At 43.3% G+C, this 21969-nt stretch overlaps 2 protein-coding genes across 2 annotated transcripts; one reads left to right on the top strand and one right to left on the bottom strand.

The window, feature by feature from the left end:
• Positions 1–6582: 6582 nt before the first annotated feature.
• On the bottom strand, positions 6583–11236 carry TATDN3 (TatD DNase domain containing 3). The gene is made up of 10 exons (XM_062489291.1): positions 11183–11236; positions 11080–11112; positions 10909–10982; positions 10625–10709; positions 9888–9950; positions 8783–8892; positions 8310–8365; positions 7986–8098; positions 7137–7217; positions 6583–6862 (listed from the first exon to the last, which is right to left on the bottom strand). The coding sequence occupies exons 1-10, from the start codon at positions 11234–11236 to the stop codon at positions 6719–6721; spliced, it is 813 nt and encodes a 270-aa protein (XP_062345275.1). The 3' UTR covers positions 6583–6718.
• On the top strand, positions 11235–20366 carry NSL1 (NSL1 component of MIS12 kinetochore complex). The gene is made up of 6 exons (XM_062489290.1): positions 11235–11498; positions 11782–11866; positions 13482–13612; positions 16038–16092; positions 18726–18793; positions 19384–20366. Exons 1-6 carry the CDS (start codon positions 11235–11237, stop codon positions 19660–19662), a joined length of 882 nt encoding a protein of 293 aa, XP_062345274.1. The 3' UTR covers positions 19663–20366.
• The last annotated feature ends 1603 nt before the right edge of the window (positions 20367–21969 follow it).

Below are 21969 nucleotides of genomic sequence, written 5' to 3'. Positions count from 1 at the left end.
GGAGTGAAGTCCAGCCCTACCCAAAAAAAATTGTCTAAAACTTCATGAAACGTGATGAACTTCAAAATGGGGGGATATAATGCCTTTGCTAGCATCATTTTCTCAGGAGAGTGGCAGAAGCTTTTATCAAAGAAGAAACAGATCAGAAGACAGCAGCCTTCAAAAGACAACAAACCTTGAAATACAGTAAACGTATGAGTAATAAGAATCAAGAAAATGTGATAACAGCTGCAAAAACACTCCTGGCACTGATTAAAGTAGAATCAGTATCTTCCTTATAATGTCTTCATTGCAGGAAGCCAGCATTCCAGACATCTATCAATGTGCTCCCCTCATGAGATTCTGCAATTTTCATTTTACTCCTGTATGGATGTTTAGCTAAGAAAATTAAGTTTTGGGGTTTAATCTCAACTCATTTCATATCTATCCATGCAGAGGAATGTAAGCAGTCAAAGGTTACGATAAGTTAGCTTCAGACAGTTTCCACATGGCCAAATCAAGCACCCTCTGGCTCTGCAGAAAGCAGAGCAGATTGCCTCGCCAATGGCCACCAGCTTTATCTTTGTGTTTCTTGAAGGGCAGGATGGATTCCATGGCCTGTAATAAACCAGCTGAGCCATGGCAAACAAAGCCACAATACAAAACTGTAATACTGTACAACTTGAAAAGCAGACCATGAAAATGACTGTCCAGCACAGAGGCTACCAGTTTCCTGTGTTGCTGACAGCTTCTAAATAACCTAATTACTCAGCCCTTTGAGAACAAAATTAAAAGATACATTCAAAGGGGGTTGGAGGGATGTTAGTCCAGGTAACTCTGCTAGTGAGCAAAGAAAGGCCCCATTCTTCATCATTTGGCTGAACTGAGCCTCATCTTCTAAGTGCTGAGAAACCTCTGAGGAAGCTTTTAATAGGTCTCTGGCAGCCTGGTCCCAGATGGTGTCCTTCCCAGAGGAAAGGCAGTTGTCAGTGCCAGGGAACAGGTCTTGTTGAACCAACCTGCCAGAGCAGTCCCACAAATCACTGCCTTTTCAGCCAAACCCTTCAGCACTTTGTGCTGGTTTGGGCTGGGATTGAGTTAACTTTCCTCAAAGTGGCTGGTACAGGGCTGCGTTTTGGATTTGCTTTCTGCACAGAGCTGTAAATAATCAAATACCTCGACTCTGTGTGTGGATTGGCCTCTTGCACACTGGGTGAAAGAAAGTGAAATAAACTATTTTGGAGCAACAACAGCAGCCTCCATGTGCTGGTCAAGAAACACCATCTTTGGATAAATGTCACACATGTGGACTGTCAATGGATGTGCTGCACTCACCAGGAGCACAGGAGGGATTATTTTGGACAGTGCTGACATCTGCTTGTGCACATCATACGCCACATTAGCTCACTGCACATGCACTTCATTGCTGCAACTCAGCACAGAGGTCCTGTGTAGTACAGAGCTGAGTTTCCACCCTGACTTTTCCAGGCAGGAATAATGGCCCCCTAGAGAAGCAGGAAGTTACCTGGTGATGTGATTGGAGCTCCCCACATGGTGCTCCATTTAACTTGTTCCCACTGCACTCCATTTGTTTGCTTCCTCACCCTTTGTTGTGTGTCCAGAAATTATCTGAGTACAAAAATGGTCTCTCTATATGTTTATAACAATAAAGCCAATGCCAATCAGCACTTCAAAGCTGCCCTCTCTGGCACTGAATTTCACAAAGACAGACCTTCCTGCTAGATAACCCCAGGTCCATTTCACAGGTTCACCAGTGCTCACAGGCCAAGTAGACCTAGGAGGCTCCAAGCAACAGGCCTAATTCCACCCAGGAGATGCAGCATCCCATGTACACACATTTCTATGGAATTCACTTAACATGGTCATGATGACCATGTTAGTCCACATCCACAACTCAGAGGTTTTGACAATGGTCAACAAAATTTGGCAAAGAGACAAAAGTCTTGGAGGTACAAAGTCCCTAGGAGGTTTGTGGGAGTTTGTGGACAGGTAGATGACACTGTCTCCATTCCCTCTCAAAGCCACCAAGAGGAGTCACGCACCCAGCTGCTGAGTCTGATGCCAGCAGCTACCCAAATATGATCTACCCAGATTAATCTTGCCTAAATGACAATCCAGCAGGCTAGGGGAGGCACCATGGAAGAGAGATGGGGAATCACAGGGAGGCCACAGGGACACAGAATAAAGCTGAGGTGCTGCAATGGGCAGAGCCCAGAAGGTGCATGGAGGAGCTGGAGGTACTATGACAGAGAGATCACACAGATCAGGGAGACACACCGGGAGCTGGAAATGCAGCACTGGGAGTGCTGGGCCATAATGGTAGCATCACAGGACACGGGTAGGAGATTGGGATTGCTGTGGTGAGGAGATCATAAATCCTTGGGGCAAAAAAGCATTATTGGTTGTGCTGCTTGTGAAATATTACTTCATGTACTTTAAGGTGTGGTTGGGCACCAGCAAAGAACCCAGCATGCGTTGGCACTTGGGTGACAAAGTACACAACCCTGGCACAGACAAAAGAGCGAATCCAAAGTCCATATGGGAACACTAAACAAGTTAAACCCAGTGTCCATACTGTTGCAGAAATACAAAATACATATGGGCACCTCAGCTGGACTGTGGCGCTGTGCTGCCTGTCTGCTGTGCTCGGGGTGGGATGAACCCCAGCACACACAGTGATGGATCAGGATACCTTTGGGAGGCTGGGGAGGCTGGAAGACTCAGCTGCTGTTCCCTGGCAGCCAGGGCAGCCCAGGCGCCGTAAGTGGAGGCAGCCACGGGGACCTGGCAGCAGATGGAGAGGACAATAGCCACAGGGAGAGCTTTGCTGCTCCTCAGCTTGAGAGGGGCTGAGCAGGGTGAGGAGCACAGACAAAATCCATTGATTTTGATTCTGCCACTTTGGTAAGACAGCAGATATGCTCTTCCAGACTCCTTGTCCTCAGTGCCGTGCCTCAGAGGCACTCCAGTGCTTTATCATTTCTGCTTCCTCAGGGGAACCCCACCTCTCCTTTCATCAGCAGACCTGAGCAGAGTAGTGGTACTGATCTCCTGTGCTTGCACCAAGCAGCCTCTCTTTGCTCACAGCACCAAGCATTTGGGGAGATGGGTATCAGCTCCTGCCCCAGGGTTCACCAGGACCATGATCCTCACTATGATTTCTCATTGTTTAGTCATTCACAGCAGCTCAGACTGGCATAAAAATCCACCAGCTCCTGGAGGAGGCACTTGACACTCACTGCACGGTGGGGCCACCACCCAGTGCACTCAGGGTTTCTATGCCCATGCCCCAAGAGATTCACACTGATAGAAAAGCCAACCCCTGCAGGGAAAATGAACAGATGGATAACCACCTGCTGAAGAGGAAAGTGTTGAGACAACTGGGTGCTATGGGAATTCATATCCTTTCTTTGATCTCAGTGGTATCTTTGTACTGCATATAGAAAGCAAAGAGGAGAACAATAAAGCTTTATGCTAAGCCAGTGACTTTTTCAAATTCATTTTCCTGCTCTGTAATGGGAACAGAAGATCGAGCCCCAGCCTGTATTAATGAAAAAACAAACAAAAGCAGAACTTCATAAGTGATGAAAGTTGCACTTCCAAGCATTTATTTATTTACTTTTGCCTCTTAAAAGCCTATCTATGCATTACATAGGAGTCTGTTGGAAGCACATCCAGTAAAAGTCTTTAGTCAATTTGTCTAAACTCTTATCATGATGAACAGCAGAAATAAGCAGCATTTCATCCACTTGGCCTCATCACCATCTCCTCACTTGTTCCCATGTCACATTCTGGAAAAACTCAGAGCACTTTGCCCCAGAGTACAGGAAATTCAGGCCCTGTAAGTCCATGGCTAAAAACAAATTTCAGAAGAAAGGCCCTGGGAGAGCGATCCAGCTGCAGCCCTCCAAAGACTATTTCAGTGAGCACAGATAAAGCCCTTTCTTGGTTTTTTTTGTCACCCTGTGTACATCCTGCAAGGTAAAACAACATAGGGAGTCCTGCAACGTGCAACCAGATCTGCTGTTTGTAGCATCCCGAGGATAGCTGATGGCTGAAGGTATGGAGATTGAGACCTGCCACTTTCCACACTGCTGCAGGCAATCTGTGCCATTCCTCTCTCTGAGAGAGAGGTCGCCTGGGCTGTGCGACCTCCAGAATTGATGGCACAGCTGAAAAGACAACTTGGGTCGTCACTAACTTTCCCAAAAACTAAATTTGCACTGTGTCCTTCCCCCAATACCTCCTTGGCCACTTCAGTCTCCTGTGTTACCTAGGGGAAGGCACGGTTTATCCAGACACCCTGAGAGGGTTGCAGCAGGGTTCAGCACACACACTGATGTTGCTAAGGCCAACCTTTGTGGGGATGGAGGGCTTCACAGTGTGCAGACATGCAGCTCCCCCAAAGTCATCCTGCCTTCCCCAGCCTCTCCAGGCCAGGTGTTAGCCTGGAAATGCAGGCATAAGCTTCCTGTTAAATCTCCCTTTTGAGGTAAAGTTACAGAATGACTGCTGAGGATCAGCAGTGTTTTCCATCTCAGAAACTACACTTCCTCCTCACTTCACAGCAGTACCATCAGTCCTGAGTGAGCACCTTTAAGTTTCCTGTGCAGAGCAACAACTTTACTTCCAATGCCTGCTGCCTGCACCCCCAGCACTGACTGCAGGGACCGAGGCACAGCTCACACAGCCAAGCCAGCAGCACTGGGAAAAGGGTGCTGCTTCTGACCCTTGTTATGTGTCAGTGATGCCAAGGCAGGGTGGGAGTGACACTGCATTTTCCTTTTCTGGAACTCCAGGTCACCCACTCCATTACTTAGTTCTGGCGCCGCAGGTCTAAGGAGAGGACAAAGCTGGTTTGTTTTGTCATGGGCCCCCTGCCAGCCTTGCCCTGCCCATGGCTGTTGCAATGCCAACTCTCTCTGGTCCGGGGGAAGCAAATCCGTGCTTCAACCGCACTCCTGCACCACCCAAAGCAGTTCCAGGCCTGCTGCTGCAGGGCCCAGGGACACAGGCTCTCCATGAGCAGTATCCTGCCCATACTGGAGGTGCAGGATGTGTGTCGAAGGTTTCTGCCACAGCAAAAGGGATTCAAACACTCAGGAATCATCCTACCACAAGGCTAAGGCTGAGCCAGAGCAATGCCATCCCGCTGCAGAGACAGGGATTTTGACAAGACTACTTAATATTCCCCCCTTTTGCAAAATCTATGTTTTCATCCAATACCAAGGATTCCATACAGAAAAATAATTAGGTCAAAACTTTGCGAACATTTGGATGCTGCCTAACTTCTTACCTGGAGCATCTCCTCATGCAATTGCATTTTCAACCAATACTGGGAGACTTCCCAACACACAGGCAGCAGGAAGCAAATGTAAGGCTGCCTGGTATCCATCACATGTTTAGCACCTCCAATGACATGATTATTAATCACTAAGTGAATCACACTACTATTCTGACTATTGCACACCTGTTTGTTCCCTAGCACCATCTGGAGGCAAACTCCGTCCTTCTCCCCATTTAGTGGAAATGGTGCCTATAGATCCAGGATAAGGAATGGCTCTAACTCCTCTGAGATATTCAGCAAAGATTCTGGTGTTTGCTGCTCTAAATACACGTTGTAATAGAGACAAATTGTGCAAGTTTGGTTTTTTGATGCAGGCTGAAAACTGTTTAGGAACACATGTTTAAACTTAGTAACTATCTCTAGTCAAAAGGCAGAACATAACTGTTCTGACAAAGACTGCAAAATAACCTCCTGATAATGTGGTTTTAAGAAACCGAGGAAGACAGTGTGGAGAAAAATAAAACTTTAGGATGGGGCATCACTTACACTGCAGGCTTTGGCCCCTTGCCCCCCCTGAGGTGATTATGAACTAAGTTAATGCTTGTGCATTTTCTTCATAGACCTGCTAAAACTCCCCATAGTGAGAAAAACCTCCTTAGTGGCCCTCAGAACAGTTGAGTGCCATGTAAAACCCACATCATCCAATTGCTGGTTTATAATTAACAAAGCTTTGATCAGTATTTCACAGGCCCACATCCATACCAGATTCAGTTTTAGGACACTGGACAATATAGCTGAATCCATAGAGACCACCTCCAAGACATCACAAAATTGAGCTTGTCTCCCTTTCACATTGTGTATCTCCTAATACAGAGCAGTCAGAAGAGTGAACTAAGACCAAACGCAGGCTTTTTTCTTTGAACACAATTCAAAGAAAAAAAATAAAAGTATTTTAAAAATCCAGCTGGGTCCTTTTAATGGCTCAGAAAGGGATGTGTAGTCTGCCAGTTGTAACTGGAGCTTTCTGGTCATGACTGGGCCCACAACTTGTGATTTTCAGTCAGCAGAAATGAGGAGTCAAGGGGACTTCAAGCACTGTACAGCAGCCATCTCCCAGACTAGGAGCAGCTGGCAAGCAGTCTGAGAAACTAAACTGATAATTTTATGGTGCTCTTCTTTACAAATTGTTTGTTCAGAGACACAAGAAATGCAAAGGAACAATGTGTCTTTATCACATTCAAGAGATTTATTACGGTGCACACCAAAGGCATTTGAGAAATTCCCTGTTTTCATCCTATCCAGATATATAACACTCTTTGCTTCTTGAACTTTCAACCACAAAACTCCACTTTAACACAAGATGTACATTGATTTTATCAATTACACCACAAGTAATACTTTCTGCAACATCATATATTTCAGTTTCCGAATCTATATCCGAAGAAAGTGCTGAAGTTTGGGGAATACTTTTAGTGCATTCTGTGTAGTCACTTCTATAACTTCTCCAACTGGAATTCCTTTAATTTTGGAAATGTATTCAGCAGCAATGTAAATATTTTTGGGCTCGTTTCTCACCTGAAAAACAAACAAACCAACCAAATTACAGACCCCTAGAGATCACCAGTGGTTCAGATTCAGTACTTTCTGACACAGCTTCAGTCACACTGCAGAACATGTGAGGCCGAAAAATGAAATGTATCCATTCCTCTTGGATTAAGTTCCCTTCCTAGCCTCTTTCTTCTCTCATAACCATGCATAGACTACTTCACTATTCTGCGCCAGCAGCTGACCTCCACAATGTCTAAGTTTGGATACAAATACACAGAAGTCACTCTCTCCCATAATTTACCTGTTTTTCAGGCCCCAGAGCAGGAGAATCAGTTTCCAAGCACATATTTTCCAGAGGTAGCTGTTTCACAAGCTTCTGCTTCTTGAAGAAAATAAGACAGCCATTAAATGCTTTATGCACTTAAACCTGGTGTAAAAAAGAAACCCATGAAGGGAGGATATTCCCTACATTTAAAGGCAACATCAAAAGACTTTGGTGCCACTGTTTACATTTTATCAAGGATTTCTGAATGGGAGCATGAACACTGTGAGCCACTCAAGAAGTCCCTTCAAATTAGGGTTCTCCTGTTTTCTAAATATCCAAAGTACTATTATGTTGATGCTGAATTCATTGTTATTTACTAAATCATGCAGTTACATTGCAGTTATAGAGTTGACAGCACAATTCTAATTTGCTGCTTTCTGTGCACATAATATTTGTGTATCTTTTCCTCCTCTCTGCTTTACCTCCCTACCCCAATTTGCTTTCCCTCCTCCTAAGTACCGTATCTCATCCCCATTTATACCCACCCCTCATGCTCCCTCCGCTTAAATCAAATGTTTTCCTCTCTTACATTTCCTGAGCTTATCACAGAAAGCAGTCCTATCACAAAAACTACCTTCTCTACATGTCATGCCCCTACTGTAGAACAGCACAGTGAAAGAATCTTCTGAAGAAGAGTTCACCTGCAACCACAATAAAATGAGAAAAAAACCCCTTGTTTCTCAGGAACAGCTGAGCTGTTTTAGCCAGAATTCCCCTCTGAAGTCCAGCTAAGGCAAAAGCCCCAGGCAAAAATTCAGCCAAAGTAAAAATGTGCAATGCACGGAGAAGGAGCAGACCCCAGCCAGAACCAGGACAAAACGTTACCTGTTCACTCCTGATAATGGAAGGAGGAATGGAGAAGTAGTATCCAGCTTTCACCCCTTCCATGGCTACAGATGGCTTCCCATCAAAAGCATGCAGCAACACCTTGGTAGCACCTTGGAGAAACAAAGCAAACCACATCAGCAGCAGGGTTACAGCAGGGCTGCCATGTCAGCTTCCAATGGGACCTTGGTCCCATAGAGAATTAACACAGAAACTTTGCACTACTCCTGAGTTAAACATACACAAACTGATGTGAGGACATGGCACAACTAGAGAAATCCTGTTGGCAAAAGCCATGGCAGACGAAATGCATTAAAAGCATACCTTGTTCCTTCAAGAGATTAATGGTTGGTCTTCCAGCTGAGCGGGAGTGAACATTTCTGCACAGCAAGGAGAGGCCCAGCATTAGGAAATTTAGCCAAATACTTTTTTTTTTTTTTTTTTTTGCAAATACAAACAAACCAACAGTATCTTGGGACAAAAATAATTAATCTGCATTACAACTTTTATCAAGGAAAAACCCCAGGGATGTATATTTAAATCCTTTCAGCTACAGTGAAGATATACAGTGAAGAACAACACAGAATGGACAGGGCACACAAGATGTCTGCACAGAAGTGCAAATGTAAGGAAAATTCTATAATTAAATCTCAAATTGGAGACTGATGGGACACTTAGGCCAGTTTAATCCATCTAAGCAATGATCTGTGGGCACTTAATAACCATAGAACCTGGGAAGTATTTTGACATGTTACTGAGACCTGGCAAATCCTCCTTCTGGTATAAACAAAACCTACAATGGCAAATCCAGTCTTCTTGCCAGCTCAATCTGCTTGATTAAAACCTGTCTTTGTCCTTCCTTCTGTTCATCGGTGCTGGCAAATCTGGGAGTGAAATCTAGTCCAACCTACAGTACAAGAAGAGAACGGAAAAAGTTTTACAGACCTAACAGTTAACAAAACCATAATTAGACACACAAAGGCATAACATGCTTCCAAACTGCAAAGCATTCCAAAGTATGTATATTAGAGACTGCAATTAAAATGAGCTCAACCACAAGCTTTTCAACTATGAAAGTATTTGTGGGCAGACAGCTACTAACAAGTGTATTTAACATTTTAGTCTATAACTGGTTTTCTGGGGGTTTATATTCTATTGAATATTATGTCAGATTAAGTCTCAAATATGGATCTGCAGTATAAGTAAAATTTCTGACTTGAACACGTAGCTTTAGTCCAATCTCTAGCAAAAATTATGCATTAATTCTATACTTTTTTGGATATAAACATGCCCAGGCAAAATTTAAAGTTTGTCAAAGCAGACCCATTCACAGTTAGACAAAGAGAAATCTTTCATATACAGTACAACATGGCAAATTTAGCTACAAAGCTCTGCCAAAACCTGCTTTTTCTGTAGCCAGTGCAGAGCCAGATGCAAGGCCCTCTGGTACTAACACACAAATAGAGACAGACCCCATCCTAAAGCCTCAATTCATCTAAAAACAAATATAAGACAGGAGACAACAGATGGATACGGACAAATGAAGGATTAAAAAAGAGAAGTGTACAAGTCAGTGTGGTGTATTGAAATCACAGCTCAGCCTAACTTTGTCAAAGAAGGCAGGAAGGATCAGCCTTTGGGTATAACACAAGGCAGCATAAGTATGTAATCTTCCAACGACTCCAGCAGCATAAATTACATCTATTGTCTAACAGTGATAACAAAGGAAAAGAAGGAATCAAGCAAATCTATAACAGAAAGCACATTAAGAGAACTACCAAACAGATTTAGGCTGATAGCAATTCTTACCACATACAGAAAAACAAGCATTGACTCAGTTTTTGTAATTGCAGTGACAGCTGCTGCTGGAGAGATTTAAAGAAGTTAAGAAATTCCACTCACTTCTCCAATCCCCACCAGTTTGTCTTTGTAAAGTTCTATAAGAGGCAGCGCAGCATCCAGATCCTGCAAGAATGAAATGAAAGATGCAGCTCTCACTGTCCTTACAAGAGGAAAGGGTTATGAACCCAGCAATATGATTAAATTGGTGTTTCCTTCAGTGTTCTGAAATTCTGTGCTTTAGAACTTGCCGTGACTGTGAGCTGTGCAGTCAGATTTTAGAAGCCTGAAGGATTTGTCTTTACTTAATAACCATTTCATTACATATTACATTATATATCACCATCTATATATACAAATCTTATTCTAAATACTCCTAAGATAAGTTTTCACAGTAGCAGCAGAGGAAACAAAAACAAGGCCCATAAATAGCTTGGTAACATTAAATGGCTGCAGACAGCTCCCTGAGATTTTTAGGATAAGGCCACAAACAGTTGCCTTCCAGTTTTCCCATATTAACAAAGGAACATCTGCACATGCTGTTTGCTGTAAGCAAAGCACGCCTGGGATTTTTAAAACCATTTCACTGTAGTAATACAGCCAGATGACTCCGGTGAACAATTCTGTTTTAAGGAGACAAACGGATGTGCTGAGAGAGCCTGGGATTTGGCCCGCTGGGTCTCCCGCATTACAGAGCACAGAAAAACCACTGGGCAGACCTGAAGGTAAATCAGGCAGACCGGAGCATCCTGTCGTCTGTCCTGAAAAGTCCAAGCAGTATTTTAGAGGTCGTGTTTTACCTCCAAGGTAACACTGCGCTGCTCCTCTGGTGAAACCTCTTGGACGGGGTGAACTCCCAGGCACGGCAAGACAAACCCTGGGAATCTAGGCACGGAATAGGTAGCGAGAGCGGGAAAGACCACAGAGAACCTAAGTTTAACGCCAAGAGCCCACAGAGAGCCCGAGTTTAAAGACAAGAAGGGCCGGCCCGCCTGAGGAGGGCAGCGCATCCCCCGTCAATCCCCAAGGCTCGGACCCGCGCCCGGGACAGGGGTGGACGCCGGGATCCCCGCCGGCCTCGCACCTCTCAGACAGCTCCACGACGCTCCGGAACTCCCCCGCCTGCTCCGACACCACCACCAGCGCCGACACGGCCGCCTGCGGCACACAGAGACCCCCGGCCCGCTGAGACCGGCGGGGCCGGGGCGGGGGGGCACGGGGAGAGGGTCCCGGCCTCAGGCCGGCCCCGCCTCACCTGCTCCGCCGCCCGCACCACGGCCGCCACGTCCTGCAAGAGACGCGCACCGCCTCAGCACCGGGGCCGCGCCCGGGACTCCCCCCCGCCCGCCGCGCCTCACCCGCTGGAAGCAGGGCGCGGCCAGGTGACAGTGACAGTCCACGGACCCCGCCATGCCGCGCCGGGCGGGAAGGCACCCCGCGGCCGCGGGTTCCGCTTCCGGGCCGGCATTTTCCCCGCGTCCCAGGCGGGAAATGGCGGCGCCGCCAGCACCGGGGCCGGGGCAGGGGCAGGCGGACGGGGCGCTGCGGGACCCGCGGGTGCGCTGCTGCTCGCGGCGCGGGCTGGGCGCGGTGCTGGAGCTGTGCGCGCCCTTGGTGCGGGCCCTGGCTCAGGGACAGCCCGGCGGGGCCGCCGCCGAGGCCGACGCGCTCTGGGTGAGCGGGGAGCGGGAACGTCCCGTGCCGGCGCGGGGCCCGCTGGCAGCGCTCGGCCCCCGGGATCAGGGAAAGGCTTGCCCAGCGGTGACCCCCGGGCAGGGCGGTGAGGCGGGACGGGCTCTTCCTGCGGGAGGGGTGGGTGGGTGGAGGGATGGATGGATGGATGGATGGATGGATGGATATGGATATGGATATGGATGGATGGATGGATGGATGGATGGATGGATGGATGGATGGATGGATGGATTTATTTATTTTCAGCCTGTCCCGTGGCTTGCAGAACTTGGAGACGGCGGTGCGGGAGAACGTCACCATCAACGGGCAGGCCTGGGAGGAGGCCTCGGAGGAGATCCAGCTGCAGAGCGGTAGGCGGCGGCTTTGCTTTGTTTTGCTTTGGTCTTGTCCAGAATTAAAAGGGGGCCGATTGAAAGGGGCGGTTCTGACTTGATGTAAGGAAGTAAAAACTTATGATAACAGAGCGTGCCCAGAGCTTGTCTCCAGCACTAGAGGCTTCCAAAAACCATCTGGACAAAAGTGTTCTGAGCAAGCGGTTTTGGAATGGGCGTTGACCCTGCTGTGGGCAGGATGCTCTGGAGGGCCCTTCCAGCCTGAGTGTTGGGAGCAGTGACCAAGATCTAGGAGTCTGTCTGTTGCTGCTGTTTAATATACAGATGAAGTGTTGAAAATTATCGCTATATATGTAATAAACCAATATATTTATAATTACTGTCTTTTGAATAGTAATAGTGGAGATTCGTGGTAGTCTGGTGTCCAAAGAAAATTTCAGCGCAGTTCTTTCACTCACCTGTGTTGGCATTAGATGCTCTTTGCTTGCAGCTTGATGTTTTTTGCAGTTATACAGAGCTGAAAGTACAGATACATTGAGTTAACTGTGGAGCTGTTGAACCGAAAACACTGAACTGTTTTTTGGTCAGGAAGCCTTGAGGAAATGTGGGCTCTGAGCAGTGTGATCTAGGTGAAGATGTACCTGCTTATTGCAGGGGGCTTGGACTAGATCACCATTAAAAGCCCCTTCCAACCCAGAATATTCTCTGATTCAGGTGTAGTTCTAGAATGATAAAGCTCCAGATACTTTGACTACAAGATCAAAAAATGCAAACCTGAGACACTTTCATCTGCCCACAGCTGGCATAAAGCAGGTGTAAGGACTTTGGATACTGGATCAAATACACAAGGAAATTGTGCTTTTTAATTTGGTAAGGATTTATTCGTGTGCCTCTCCAATCCAGTGAGTCACCAAGAGGTCTGGGTTTCCATGTTTATGTTGACAAGTGGCTTAAATCTTTCCTGTCTATATTTAAATGGTTTCATGATGATCTTAAAACAAACAACCAAAACAAAACCACAAATTCGTAAAACTTTTTGACTTTTCCTTTCTGAGTTTTGCAATCACTTGATTCTGTACAGAGTGACCCAGAGAGGGTGCTCAAAATCCATTCTTTATCACTAGATTGAAAACATTGGATGGCTTGCAAGTTATACTCAACACATTAGTGGGACCAGTGAATTTAAATATTAAGCTGCTTATTTGTGCACTGTGTGGTATAAAATCACTTGGGCTTCCAAATACTGTTTGTACAGTTGGAGTTTGTTTAATGCTTGTGAATCACACAGATAAGCCATTTTTCTCCTTAAAATATAGCCATTGCTTCATAAGACTTTCTTCACAGATTCAGAGTTCATAGAAAAATATTTTTAAAATTTTTTTATCCCTGAGTAGTTCTCTGCCTCCCTTTCCCCCACATCATTTACTTCATAAACTGGCCAACATCAAGTTGTGCTCCAGTCTCTATACTGCCTTAGCAAGGAGATTCAAGACATACATTTATCTCTATGTTGATAATTGTGCATGATCTTTTTATTTGAGATCTAAAGCTTCTTTTTCTTGATAAGTTTGTCTCAAAAAAAAAAAAAAGGTCTGAGAACGCTACAGTAACTATATGTGTTTGTTACTTTCAGATTCCAATATTAAAATTCTGGAGGATCAATTTGATGAATTAATAGTAGGGGCAGCAACTAGGCGTAAACAGTGGCCTAAAAAGATCCTGGTGCATGCTATCGAAACCATGAAAGCAGAGCAAGAGATGTTGGTGAGTAGCCTAGGACTTTCAGAAAACCTTTGCATTAAGAAATCAGTTATCCAGTGTTGACCTTTAAGCTCCTTCCTAAGCTTGCTTTTGATTCTTTATCATAAAATGAAGTTGCTTTTTTTCATTAACTGGTTCTGCAGTAACTGAGGGTCAAACACGGTAAGTTTACTAAGTAACTACTAAGGCTTGCTACAAAGACTTGTGAATGTGTCTGAATTGGGTCTGTGGCACAAAGAAACTGGAGCAGATTGCTTCAGCCTGGTGACTCAGGATTTACAAATCAGTAGGCACCTGTTTATCTTCCAAGTTCCTGAAGTCCTTACCCAAGGGCTGATTGAGGTGTAAATGTTACACTACATACAGGTAGATAGTATCTCGTGCAGTATATGGCTTAAAAAAATGTCAATGGCTTCCTAAGCACTGTTTAGTAGCTAATAACTACAAGAAGTAATGACTTTCAGTAAAGCATGGGAAAAAAGGCAGTGGGGATTAATGAATCAGCACAGTAAATTGTGTGGGATTTTTGACACACAGTGTAATTACTGTGTAATTACTGTCATTAAACAACCCAGTCCTGTCCTCAGCTACTAGATTTCTTCCCTGAAGTTATGTTAGGCCTCATTTTTGCTTATCTCCTGATTAATTAGGATTCCTTTGGCAAAAGCAAGAGGCTGAGGCAAAGTCAAACACTGGCACAAGTTGCCCTGTGAAACTGTGGAGTCTTCATCCTCGGAGAGATTCATGGAGATACTCAAAAGTTGACTGGATGAGGCTCTGAGCAACCTGCCCTAGCTGGCCCAACTTTCAGGAGGGTGTTTAGAGGTCTTTTCCAACCTCAGCTATTCTATACTAAAGAAGACAGGGTGTTTTTTTTTAGAAAGTTGTGTGGGAGCCTGCATTGCATTTCTGAGGACTAAAATTGACAAATGTCAACACTTTAGGTTAGCCAGGCAGAGGTGATTTACAGTAAGGAAAAGTGCTGCATGGGTACACTTCTGTCTTACAACTGAGATATTTTCTAACATACATTATGGTCTCTCTGTTTTGTGAGCTCTGTTTTATCAGTGTATGATATTTACATATATATATATATGTAAAAAAACCCAAAAATCACCTAAAATAAAAAATGATATTGCATAACAACAAGATTTAACAGACCTTTTAATCTTTCTGCTACCTGAGTCCCACAGTGGGTTAGTTATTTGGAATGCCTTCATGCTACTTTTTTTCTCTTTCTGTTTTCTTCAAAGTTTACACCACTGCAACTAGATTATTATTTTAATGATTATTGTCTGCAAAAGTTTAGTTTGTCTCTGTAGAAATATAAGTAAGAAATATGGAAAGCTTATTTTATCTCTGTAAATGGCCCTTTTTTTTTTCCATCTCTCAGCTATTTCTGCAAAGGTACCAGTGGTTTCTTTGTTTTTGGTTGAGGATTTCTTGTGTTCTTTCATGACCATAGCTAGCTGTGTGATTCTTTCTGAGGCATAAAGAGCAGCCACGAAGATGTGATTTATCTGGAGAGAGCCACTCATTTATTGTGGTGATCTCCTTGTAATTGCCAAAGCAAGAGATCATCCTGTGGGTTTTCAGTCAATATGCTCTGTAGAGTTTGAGGCTAATGCAAGCCATGTTTGTTCTTCTGCTTGGAGCTGTTACTGCAAACTTGCTAAGAAGTTGTGTGAACTGTGGAAGAATTTCTCTGGCAAAACTGCACTGAGGAATAATTAGCTTTCCCTTACTTGCTTTTGCTTGAAGAAGGTTGAGGGACAGCTCCTTAAGTGGAGAACACTAACTTGCAGATGATCTAACTTCTGTTCCCTTGGCCTAGCTTTGTTTCCTTCTTCCCTTTTAGCTGCTTCTAATTCCACCATTAATATAACTAAGTATGGGTTGTATTCAGTTACTATTAGTTTACTTCATGTCAGTTAACTGATGTGAGGTCACAGGACTCACCATTTGTGAAGCAGTGTTCTTAGGTCTGTAGAAGTAATTGCAGGGCTGGAGTGTAATTGTTTAAGTACTTTTCTTTAGCTTTTTGTCTTAATGTACCCTTTGTTGGAGTTTGTGGCTCTGTGAAAGCATGCTGGTTCTGTGAATGGCTCCTGAAAAGCTAGAGCAGCTCTTTTTCCTCAGTCATGCAGCAGGTGGCAATGCTTATTCCAAAATGCCTGGATGTCAGTTCTCATGCTTTAATAATTAGAATTCTGCAAGCTAAAGCAGATTCTGGAGATGTGTTTACAGTAACTATGCTAACCAGAATGCTCTTTGCAGTAAGGAAGTATCTATGAACTGTACTTCTAATCCATTCTTGATCTAAATAATTCCACCACCATCTCCATTGTTCTGACTGCTGTATATATATTAGATATCTGTTAAATCAAGGGGGTGTTTCACAATTTTTCTTTCTTTTTTGAATATGCAGAAGCTTTACCAGCCTGTGGTAAAACCAGCAGAGATAAGACCTCAGCCTTCTCAAGGTAAAGATTTGGGCAGGGGGGGACAACTGTACTGAGGAAACACAGCCTCACTTACTGGCTAGCTGTAAATATTTAGGAAGTTTTCTTTCCTTAGCTTGTTTAAAATTGATTGTTTAAATAATTAACTAAAAAGCTAGAAGTTTGTCATAAGAGAATATATCACTGCCTGAGTTTTACTGTGTCTGTTTCTCTTGTTCTGAGTGCTGCCTGCAGTTAGGCACTGTACTTAAAGGCTAAAAGCTGGCAAAGGCCTCTCTGTGTGTATACTGGGGAGAAATTGTCACACAGCTACTCCCAGAAGGCTTCCTTACTTCTTTCCTTTATCACTGGTGGAAGCCATATGGGGGACTGGATGGATCACTGACATTATACTTAGTTCTGTTCTTGTGTTCCTTTTACACAGGTAGTAGAAATGCTTCAATCTCTCTTCCTAGTCAGTCAGTTCCTTCAGGGAATTGAAAGCTCTGTGTAGGACTCAGTGTTGGCAGTATTGACTCAACTTGCCAAGTAGGACACAGATTTTATCCTGCCTGTGTCACTTGTGAGGGTTGATGAAGGAACAGGGCTGCAAAGAACATTGTAAGTTTGCTGCATGGTTTGGAAAGATGCCTTGTATAAGGGACAAGGTGGTGGATTTTGCAGTGGGTGATTGGGATGTACTCTCTTGAGGTTTGCCTTAATAAATGGGAAGTTTTGTGTTGCTTGTTGCTTGTTAAGTATTGAAAAACGACAGAATCCAGCAGTGCAGTTCTAATTTGAAAAGCTGAATTATGAATTATGAATTGCTGCACATGATGTAAAGCTGGTGGAACAAGCAGTGGTGCTCAGAGTTTGAGGAGCTGAGCTGAATCTTCCAGTTCTCACCCTGCTGATCTGACTTCATTCTAGACATAATTTCCTCTTTGTAGATGGGAGACATGGCTTCCAGCAGTGCCATCCTGTGCAACAAAGCAGCCAGGAGGAGCAGTACAGTGGGTCACTTTATATCAGAGTTCCTTTTGGTTTCTAGTGTCCAAATCCAGGCTTTTCTGATGTCAGTCAACTACTTGAAAGCTAGTAGCAGCTTGCACTATGATGTTGTGGTTTTGGGTTTGGTAACAGCAAAGTTGTAGCAAAGATACCATGGAGTTTGTGCAGAATTTTGGTATTATGTAGTCTGTGGGAAGTTTATGTATCCCATTTTAGCAAGTGCAGTGGCCAGAAACCAAAAATGTTTAGATTACTCAATACCTTTCATTTCCTCGTTTCATTTCCCTATGTTTTGGAAAGCCTTGAACACTGAGGAATATAATGCCACCTATATCAAGCCAAACACTTGCAGGCAAATTTCATTTAACTGTGTGTCAGTCTTCCTGTATAATAATCCAAATAATTATTTCTGCTTTTTCTTAATTCAGTCCTTACCATTTCATAAAGTCACCAGACTCCTCATCCCAATACTCTATTGTAAGAAGGCTTCATTATAGACATATCCTTCTTTTAGAGAATGCCCTTCCATAGGGCTCTGTGATGGGTTTAAAAAGGTTGCTTCCAGACTACTTACTCTTCCAAACTGAATGATGGTGCATTTTAGTGTCCATGTTCATGTAGGGATCATGTGTTCCTAAACCAGCTCTGACCAGCACGTTGGAAACATGGACAGTTCAACAAGCACCATCTCTTGGAATCACTGTAACCCTGAGCCAGAATGCAGTGACTGACTTCAAAATATCTTCAGCAGCACTAATAAGATTGACTTCAAAACAGAATGCTGTCTTTTACCCTGACAGGGTTTAGTGGTGTGTGTGTACCATCTGACACCATGTCCTGATGCAGGCACTGATGAAACCCTGCAGAAAACTAACAGTAGTGGAGATGAGGCTCCTTAGTTCCCAGTAGCATGCTAGTTTGCTCTTTTTAAGTTTTGTGGATGGAGAACATGCAAAACAGTTTTGTAATAGCCTAGAGTTTAACTCTCGAGTATGGAATTAAAGCATTAGTGATCTTATCATATTGATGCTACAGTAAAATATATGCTGTATTCCCTGTGGTGTTCTGCACCTGCTGCCTGCTTCAGTGTTCCTGAAAGCTGATGTTTTTTTTCTTATTAGCAGAGAAGAATTAATGCAGTTCATGTTGTTTATGCTTGGTTCTTTTTGGTGTTAATGCTTGGTAAGTTAAGCCAGAAGAAAAAAAAGGTAGCCTTTATTGTAAAAGCCAACTTGTCGGAGACATAGGATGATTTATTTGCCTTCCTTAAAATGTTCTCCACAATGGTGTTTATTCTTTTGTGTTCTGTGTGGTTTTTATCAAATGTAACATGAGCTTAAAAGTTCTGAAAACAAATTTTTTGTTTAATTATTTCTTTACAACTGCTCTCTTATTTCAAATACTGGCTTTGTGTTTTCTAGGTAAGAACTTTGGGGCTTTCTGTAGTTGAGACTGCTAGACTTTACTGCAGTTTGAGTGATAAAGAATAATGCTAGTAAGATGAACCATGCCAGCTGTCATCCTCGGTGTTACAGTGAAAGGGATGTACTGCAGGTTTAGGTTTTATACAGGGACTTCACTGATTTTCTGTCCATTTTCTGATAGTGAATAATGGGGGAAAGAGCTGTGTTTCAGAAGTTGATTCAGGCTGTGTTTGTCTGTAGATGCTTACATCGCAGATCTGAAGCAGGCAGCAGAAGTGGCAGCCAAACAGATCAGCGAAGCAATGCAGGTGAGACCTCTGTGTGCTTCAAGAGAAACATGTTTCTATCTTCTTGATCTGGTAATATGTCAAAAAACAGGAGTTCTAACTCACCCTCCTTATTGTTTGGTAGGAAAAAAGCCCTCTGTGTGTACTTATGAAGCAGGTTAAAGCATTGTGTTTGTAAAGCAATGCCCCTCATGTGGTGGTAAGGGAGATTATCCTGTGGCTGTAGGAAATGATTTTACTGAGATTTTTGGAACCTGTAGCATCTGAAAAACAGAATATCTTTTGAAGACCTGTATGACTTTATCTGGAGTATGACATTTGTTACTTCAGTACATGCTTAGGCATCAGCTGTGGTGTTCCTGTGATACTTCCTGAGTTTAGAGATGTCATGAGGGAACATTTCAACTTGGCATGCTCTTTGCATGGTTTCTGAGTGCGGACACCTCACTATTGGGCTGGTAACTCTGCATTGGCAACCCTCACTTGTCATCCTGAGCATCGTCTGCAGACAGTGAGGCTTTTGTGCCTGTCAGAATCTCGTTAGCATATTGCATGCCTCATAACCATTGTTTTTCCCATGTAACTTGAGATACTTGGGTTTGTTTTTGCAGTCTATTCCAGCACTTATAGAAAAAGCAGAAGGTTTTTCCCAAGCATTAACTTTGCAACCAACCTTGGAACTCTGCAAGCTGCGGCAAGAAGTCTTTTCTGGTTGCAAGGCAAAGGAGGAAAACAATGTCCAAAAGTTAGTACCACCAGGAGAAGTCACACCAACAGGAACTGTTTCCAGTAAAAATCCTTATGTTTTGCTGAAAAGAAGAAGGGCTGCAGATTCCCCTGAGAGAAGGCGCTACCCACTGCGGCGGAGGAAGATCACTCTCAGTACATGAATTTCTTGTTTTGTGTTTTCACATTGGAATCTCAGCTGTACTTTTGTTCCATATGTTGTGTCTTGTTTCTTAGAACTCATCTCCCCTCAGTGTTACACATCAGAGCTTCTTTAATTAGTCTTTGACCTCTTAAACATTTCTACTTTTGCTGTTATGCTGATGGTATATGAAAGCCTACATGTACAAGTAGCATCCAATATCCAGTGAGTGTATTTGCCATTTAACTAAATTTTTGCTCTTATATTTGCAGTTTTTATCTTGAGTCCTTGTGCTTCTCAGAGTTCATATGCACGCTTTATGTACGTGGGCAGTCTTTTAGGAAACCATTAACTGGTCATTTACATTCAGCATGTTTCTAAAGAGGTTGGAGAACGTCTCCATTCTGGAGTTCTCCTAATGCACTTTCATTAATTACTGAGGCAGGTGGCTTTTATTTTAATTAATTAATTGACACTGCACCATATTGAAATTACCAGATTTGATGCAGTGAGTTTTAAGGAAGTTCATACACACATGTGACATTAGTCCCTGCTCTTCTACCTTTCCTGAATGTAGGTCATCTAGGCTTATTTATAGTCATGAAACTTGGATTTTTAATAATTCTATGCATTTACTTGCAGCGTGGTCTTCTGAACAGGAATTCAGCCATGCAGCCTGGGGTTTTCCTGGACAATCTTTCTACCCAGAAAGGATCTTGTGTTTGCATTTGTGTTGACTAAACTTTAAAGATCAGTAAAGGCTACCAGTAAATGGTATTCACTTGAGCTAGCTTACGTTTGTTTTCTTTACTCATTAGTACCTGGAAGATTGCAGATTAGTACTAAATTGAGCATTGTGCCTTAACAGTTTATAACTTTTTCTAGTTTATGGTTGCATGTGCCTGCAGTAAATACTCTTGTCTAGTATGTAACATATTTCTTACACAGTAAATGGAGGGGGTTTTAGAAGCTTTATTAATGACATGTTTGGTGCTAAGAAGACAGGTCCAGCCCAATGTCTAAGAGACTGATAATTCTCAAGAAAACAGATTTTAGCATCATTTATTTTGCACAAGTGAGCATCTGTACTAAGACTTTGTATATGTAATAATATGTAAATATTTTTTCTGTCCCTTGTATATACAAATGTGTGTTTTTATATGAAGTAAATTAAATCAATTAAGGAAGATCAAAGCTTCAGATAATATTGTCAGTTCTAATCCTTGAACAGATGGTGTCTGAGCAGTGAGCGTACTTCAGAGGACATCTGTGTTAAATTCTGGCTTGAGTAACTGAAATAGTTCCATTTACTGCCTTTGAGCTCACAAGCGTTATTAATCTTGGGGCTACAAAGCTTCTCGTGTAAGAGAGGACAGGATGTGAGAGGGCCTGGAGCTGCAGGGCTGTGGAACGTGTGGCTCAGACAGCTTCTCACACAGCCACTTGCTATTTTGAGTGCCCGAGCTCTGTGTGGCATTGAAAATCCCCGCCACGGCTTTCTTCATACAGATCCTGGGTGTTGCTAGGCTAAGGTGAGCCCTGTGAGATTTTGCATTACAACTATTAGAGCATTTGGCCATTTCCTCTGTTAGTAGGAAGATTCTCTGCTCTTCTCTGCAAATTATAGGCAAGTATAGAAAACAGCTAGGGATAGATATCCCTTTGAAGAAGATCCATTTTATTTCTTATGGACAAATGCCATAAGAAACAAAGAGGGAAAGCACTGTGGTTTAAGACTTCATAAATAAATTAATAGATTCACACTACAGTGCATGTTTCTATTTAGAGACTGAGGGATAGCTTGCCTGCACAGGATTTCAAGTAAATAGGAATGGATTCCCTGAGAGCAGTCAGTCTTCGTTCCATAGCCTATGTTGCAACTGCAACGGGGTGGAAGAAGAAAAATGCATCTGGAAACGCTGGCCAAATGGATTGTGTAAAGAAATAGATAAAGCAATCAGGATTCCAAGTGCAGTGTATAAACTAGGAATTTAAAAGTCTGAGCTACTTTTGGCCAAGCAGCACTGGAAGGAGAACCTCCATTTAAATGCAAGTTCTGTGATAAGCTAAATTCAACACTGGGATGTTCAGCACTTTTTCAAATGGTTATAAAAAAATTCTACAGACAGCGATACCTGCTGCTAGCTGTTCTCATTGGCAGAAATATATAAAACGTTTCATTTTTCCAGTAGCCTTTTGTCCTTCAGTTAACTTTTCACAGGAATTGGCAGTGTTGTGCAAGACATGTCTAATCAGGCTTCTACTGAAATGTCACAACAGCCAAACTTCTTATTTTTAACTTGGGGCGAATTGGTATTGCATCAAGAAA

The sequence above is a fragment of the Cinclus cinclus genome, chromosome 3, assembly GCF_963662255.1.
Source record: "Cinclus cinclus chromosome 3, bCinCin1.1, whole genome shotgun sequence".
Taxonomy (NCBI): Eukaryota; Metazoa; Chordata; class Aves; order Passeriformes; family Cinclidae; genus Cinclus; species Cinclus cinclus.
This window is presented reverse-complemented; position numbering and strand designations above follow the sequence as displayed.